At 40.5% G+C, this 6,851-nt stretch overlaps 1 protein-coding gene across 1 annotated transcript; it reads left to right on the top strand.

The window, feature by feature from the left end:
- Window positions 1-208: 208 nt before the first annotated feature.
- On the top strand, window positions 209-4,085 carry cd248a (CD248 molecule, endosialin a). Its single transcript, XM_067445290.1, has one exon. The coding sequence runs from the start codon at window positions 403-405 to the stop codon at window positions 2,554-2,556; it is 2,154 nt and encodes a 717-aa protein (XP_067301391.1). The 5' UTR covers window positions 209-402; the 3' UTR covers window positions 2,557-4,085.
- Window positions 4,086-6,851: the final 2,766 nt, after the last annotated feature.

Consider the following 6,851-nt stretch of genomic DNA (forward strand, 5'->3'; position numbering starts at 1 on the left):
TACCCCCAAAATATACACACACACACACATACACACACACACATTGGCCCTGCCTGTGCCAAAAACATCTTTTTCGTCTCCCCCTTTTCTTCAGTCACTCCTACAATTCTTCCATCTATCCAACCCACCCACCCACCCCCCCTCCTCTCTCTCTCTCTCTCACACACACACACACACACACACACTTTCACAGGAACGTCAAGGGTGAGATTGTAACTTCTCAGCATAGGCACAGATCTCCACTGGACAGGACAGAGAAAGGAGGGTGGAGAGAGAGGAAAAGAAAGAAGGGAAAAGTTTAATACATGTACAAGTATAAGAAAAAAAGTGTATTTTAGCATATTGAAAGCCAGCTTAAAAAAGGGAAAGAGAATACAAAGGAAAAAAGAGTAGGTGTGAGGTATGGGCTGTCCGGTTCTGTGGGTCATTCTGCTGTCCTCACTACTGTGCCTCTACGGCGTGCAGACTCTGGACCTGAGAGAACAGGATGCGCTCTGCACCGAGGATGGGTGTTATGTGCTCTACTTTCAGCGCAAGATCTTCCTAGATGCCTGGCGGAGCTGCAAGGAGCTAGGTGGGGACCTGGCCACCGTCAGGCATCCAAAGGAAGCAGAAATGGTGAAGGAGCTCTTCACCAATGTGGAACTGAGACCACACCACAGAGGTAAGGCAAATATCTGGATTGGCCTTCAGAGACAACCCCGACAATGTTCTTCAACCCGGCCCCTGCGTGGTTTCTCGTGGATCACTGGAGATCAGGACACCCAGTACACAAACTGGCTAAAAGAGGATTTGGCCAGTACCTGCTCTTCCCCACGATGTGTGGTGATACCCTACAGCACTGCAGACCATGAGCAAGGAGATAACCTAAAATGGAAGGACGGACCATGTTCGATTGCAGTGGATGGCTACTTGTGCAGGTACAACTTCCAAGGCATGTGTACATCTATTGCTAGTGAGGGAGGTGGGAATACACTTTATAGTACCCCCTTTAACCTGCTGAGTACCCTCTTAATGCATGTCCCATATGGATCAGTGGCAACTGTACCATGTCCTGCAAAGGACGACCAGACAGTTCTGTGCACACGAAAGGAGGATGGGACTGTAGGTTGGAACAGGGATTCTCCTTTTTGCTCTGATGTGATTAAGACAAGCTGGTGTGATAAGGACAATGGAGGTTGCCATCACTTCTGCATTGAAGATGGCTCGCACAACTACTGCTATTGCAGTGAGGGCTTTCTCCTGGCTGAGGACAGGGTGAGCTGCTTTCCGTCTGACCCTTGCAGTGGGGATCCATGTGAGTTCGAGTGCTTGCCTGTAATGGACGGCTACCGCTGTGCTTGTCCTGATGGCTACATGCTGGCACCTGATGAACGGGGCTGTGTGGATGTCGATGAATGCCTACAGAGTCCCTGTGAGCAGATCTGTGTAAATGCACCCGGAAACTTTGACTGTCGCTGCCGGGATGGATACCAACAAGATGAACATGGTGCCTGTGAAGATGTAGACGAGTGCATGGATAACCCGTGTGATCATGTTTGTGAAAACACATTGGGTTCGCATATTTGCCACTGCCGTATTGGTTTTGCCCCATTGCAAGAGGACCAGAGTCGCTGCCATGATGTTGACGAATGTCAAATTGAAGGAACATGCGAACAGATGTGTATCAATTCTGAAGGAGGCTTTGAATGCTACTGTGAAGAAGGTTATAATCTTCAACTTGACCAATCTTCCTGCATAGCCATCGGGGAGGACCTGGAGACTTTCACAACCACTGTGTCTAACCCACTGATTACTCGTAACCCAATTTGGGAACCAGAGGATCCTGTTTACCCTTGGTCCCCTCCATCTGAGTCTGATTGGGAAACACCTCCAAACTGGCAGACTGAGCTGCCCAATGTGGAGACAGACACGGTTTGGACAACTGAAGTGGAACCTGAAATGACTACACCGACTGAAACCCCCCCTGAGGCCATTACTGTTGATGGTACCCTTCATCCAGAAGAATCGGTTCATAATGCCTTTTTTCCACCAACCATTTCAACGCCCACACCAGACTATTATGAGGATGAGAGCACCACGGTTCCCACAGACCTCCCTTCCTCCACAGCTTCAGGCGGGGCCTGGAATTGGCTCTGGTTCAGCTCAACCCAAACAAAGCCTGAGACACAGGAAACTGCTAAGAACCCTCTCGACCTCCTTGGAGAGTATGAGTCTTATGACCCAGACTATTATAAATATGACGGGTATGATTATAAATCAACCACCTTTGGTCCAGGGGAGCAAACTTCCCCCCTGTTCCCAATGCAGTCACCAGGAATAGAGGGGGATAATAACAAAAACCAGAGCCAAGGAACCAGCTGGTTACTTGTTGGACTGCTAGCGCCACTTTGCATCTTCATTGTGGTGATGGTGGTCCTGGGCATTATCTATTGTACTCGCTACGCAGTTAAACCGCAGAACAAGAACACAAGCGATTGCTATCACTGGATTGCCGGGGCTGGTGATAAAGCGGCTGCTGACATATCTGGAAGCGGAACTAAGACCCATGTTTAACCAAGTAGGACTGTGACTGGACAGTGTGAAAATGTAAATAAACCTTTTGTAACATCACAGTAGTGGGAGTACCAAGAGGATTTCGATGGATTGAGGATAGCACCCCATCCTTTTACTTTGACTTTTTTTTAAAACCATAATTATTTGTGGATGTTTATCTGGACAGTTTGCTATGTGAGAAAAAAAGGATGGGGGATGGGGGAGGGCAAAGAGGAATGACTCTAAAACCACTAATCCTCATTCTCTGCTGTCCTCCAAGAGGCAATAAAAATGGTTCTACTGTTGCTCACACTGATCTGAGCTTAGCAATCACATGGCAAATAAAAGAGCATACTTAATAGATGAGGATACTTGCTTAAGCAATGTGGGTTATTTATTTTTCAATTGAAGGAACTTTCCATCTGAATAGCTGTGCTTGTGTCATCCAAAAGACTCATGTGTTCCCTCGAGATTTGTTCTGTAAGGAGCCTTAACTTCAGTCTGACAATGTTAAGATTTGTTTTTCCTTGTGGTGATCCAGTCAAAGAAAAATGCTTTCTATATGTGTCAAATGTTGTTGCCACCAAACAGTGCCTAACAAGTCTTGTAACAAGATGATTTGAAAATGATTTCTAAGCATTGTGTGTTTAATGACAGTCGTTTAATTGCATGAAATCAGAGCAGCGGTTTTCAATCATACACTGTGTCCCAGTTTGCCTGCTTATACTACGCCCTATAAGTCTGTACTTTTTTTGTTAAGAAAAAGAGTGACAAGCTTTGGGACATACCATCATACAATTGTGTCTTTGCATCTCTGTCATGTAAACTGGCCTGTCAATCATCTTGTCACAGTTAAAATCTTCCACATTTATTTTAATTTCCTACTGTATCAGAGAGATATGCAGTAGTAGGTTGATCTGTAGTCGTGGGTCTTTCTCGCGGAGAAATCTCCTCATATAAATGCATAACGATGGCCAAACGGATCTTTATAAAAGTCCACACTGTTATTGCAGATGAAATATAAAATTATTTCATGTTATCTGGTTAAACTGATTATTAGTCATTCAAGCCTTTATGAAAGTTGGTAGCACACATCCACCATGTAACACTTTTTACTTGTGTTTGTAGTTCTGAACCGAATCCTCTTCCAAAGCACAATGGGTTGTGGGCAATATTAGCCTTTATAGTGCACTGTAAAAAAAAAAAAAATTCTAGTGACTGATCACATCTAAATTTTTGGTTGGCCGAATTTAATTTCTGTGAATTAAATTGCATCAATTCACAAAATTTCAATTCGGCCAACTGAAAAATTTAGATGTGATCAGTCACTATCACTGTAAAAAAATATTTTGAAAAAAAGTTACCTTTAAAATTTTGAGTTCATTGAAATTTAAATTTTGAGTTAATACAATTACATTTTTTTGAGATTCGACAACCTTTATTAAAATATTATTAAAAGATTTTGTAAGCATATTGGGTAATTGTGTGTGTTTTATTTCTGATGACGCAGTGAAACATGACAAATGATTTATCTTTTTTTTTATGTGGTTCAGATATATTTTAGGTTTCTATTTATTAAACAAATTTCCTTCATTGTATCAACTCAAATTTTTAATTTCAATCAACTCAAAATTTTAAGGCAACCAGGTTACTTACTTTTTTAAGTTAAACCAACAAAAGACCCACCGTCTCCGTAGGAAAGAGGAGGATCAGGATTGAAAACCACTGCTTTAGAGATTAGCATGCATGCAGACAGTCTGGTCATTATGTCACACTATGACAGAGAAGTTAGTCATAATTCACAAGCATTTTAAAATGCCAGAACAAGCAGCCAAACAATGGTGTACCAATGACTTTTCTTAGATTGTAATGTTTTGTTTTGATGGGTGAAGTATGGATAAACTTGTTCAAACCATGACATTTTATGCTTTAACTACTTTTTTAAACTGTTTATTAAAGTGCTCAATAAGGTTTAAATGTTTGTGTCTTTATTTTTTGCAGACATGCAATACTTTTTTTTTTATTTCATGGCACAAAATGTTGCTGATTTGCATCTTTTTAGGGTTAGGGTAAAGATAGGGCTTACTCAGTTATATAAGTAAAGTAACTATGCTATCATCTTATCCTTTTCTCTCTTGTTCCATGTGGATAGGGATTTTCAGTGACTGACAGTGGTACTATGAATGTATAGAGAACACATGTCCTGTACTCTGTACCTGCTGATTATCCAATCCAATAAATCTGGACAGACATCAGAAGGCTTCTTACTGTCATGCTGTGTTGTGGATATTTGGCATATTCAGCCTTCACATCATCACAGGAAAAGCTCTCTGGTGTAATCGCTCGAAAACTGACAGCTTCCTACATGCTTTACTGTTGTGGGTACAGGTCTGTGTGAGATGGCGTTACATTCATCTTGGTTCAAAACTGAGGTCAGTAAGATTGATTTTTTTCTTTTAAGAAAATAAATTCACAAACATAACACTATTGAGCAAGAATACAATACAGTAAAGTAAAATCTATTTCGAATAAATGCTGTTCTTTTGAACTTTCTGTTCATCAATGAAGAAAAAAAAGTATGGTTTCCGCAAAAATATTTAAGGGTTAGTTCACCCAAAAATGAAAATTCTGTCATTAATTCCTCACCCTCATGTCGTTTGACACCTGTAAGACCTCCGTTCATCTTCAGAACACAAATGAAGATATTTTTGTTGAAATCCGATGGCTCAGAAAGGCCTTCATTGACACCAATGTCATTTCCTCTCTCAGGACCCATAAAGGCACTAAAGACGTCGGTACAAAGTACATCTCACTACAGTGGCTCTAAAATGATTTTATGAAGTGACGAAGAATAGTTTTTGTGTGCCAGAAACAACAACTAAATTACGACTTATATAGTGATGGGCCGATTTCAAAACAATTGTTTATGGGTCCTGAGAGAGGAAATGACATTGGTGTCAATGAAGGCCTTTCTGAGCCATCGGATTTCAACAAAAATATCTTCATTTGTGTTCCGAAGATGAACTTACAGGCGTCAAACGACATGAGGGTGAGTAATTATTGACTCACCCAAATGCCCCCCCCCCCCCCCCCAAATGTAACTTCATGCAAACATGCATCTCCTAACAAATAATGCCAAATATTAAAAAAAAAATGCAGTTGCATTTGACCAAGTGCTTTTTAAGGTGTCCTTGCAGAGTAACCAGAAAGTGTTCCAATATTATTTTATTTTATTTATTTATTTTGCATAAGTGCATATTATATTGCTTTTAAATAAATGTTGCAATACTTAAATGACATTCATAAGTGTCCAAATATTATTTTGTGGTCACTGTTCTTGACTTTAATTTGACTGATCCTATGACTAGTGCTCAGATGTTGTAAAGAACGACCAAAAACAGCATTCTGGCTGAATATCAGTATCTGATTTAGTATACACAGTTGTCTTCATGCAAATGAAGAGCATCATTTTGTAATTATACTATTTCTTAGGAAATATATAAAACCATTTAGAGCCACATGCTAGTTATCACAAGTTCCCTCAAAGGCATTTAAGCAATTCTTAAAATAATCCCTTTAAATATTGTAATCAAACTTCATAATAATTACTAATGTAAGTTTAACAAATGCTTGCGGTAATGAGTTTTATTTCAAAGGCTTGCAGATTGTTTGTGTTTGCGTGTGCCTGCAGGCACTCTCACTTTCAGCCCAGTGATAAGCAGCTGGGTAAAGATTTCAGCAACAGACTCTTCAAAGGAACATTTTGGAGTAGCCTATATTATGGCCTTCCCTCATTCCACATTCCACAGACGCCTCTTTTAAATTCAGCAATGCACTGGGAGGGGGAATGGACCGATTTCTGTTATGTATTCCAAAGAGTGTTTGGCATCACTGGCTTAGCTCTGTGTCTGTGTGTGTTTGATTGCATGCATAACCAGTCTCATGCTATCCTGCCTTTCCCGATAAACAACCTGTCAGCTATATTAATTAAGGAAGATTTATTATTGGAGCTCCGTTCCTACATTCCATGCAACATATAGAATCCGAAAGTCAATTTTATGCCTCGTTTCCAGCACCTATGGACGCTGATATGGCTCATTAAAAACATCCGTGATTTTACTCTGACATTCCATATCTCGTCAGATATGGAATATTGGCTTAGCATGTCTTAGTGTGTTGAGAGCACCAAAGCTCTTTATTTATTTTATTTTCTCAGTATAGAGAAATCTAGCAAGCTTTGCTGCCTACATGATCTAAATTCTAGTATTGGCATGTGTAATGGAAGAACATTAATGTGGTATTCATGAGTGTGTTTG

This window comes from Pseudorasbora parva, chromosome 1 (assembly GCF_024679245.1).
Source record: "Pseudorasbora parva isolate DD20220531a chromosome 1, ASM2467924v1, whole genome shotgun sequence".
NCBI classification, from domain to species: Eukaryota; Metazoa; Chordata; class Actinopteri; order Cypriniformes; family Gobionidae; genus Pseudorasbora; species Pseudorasbora parva.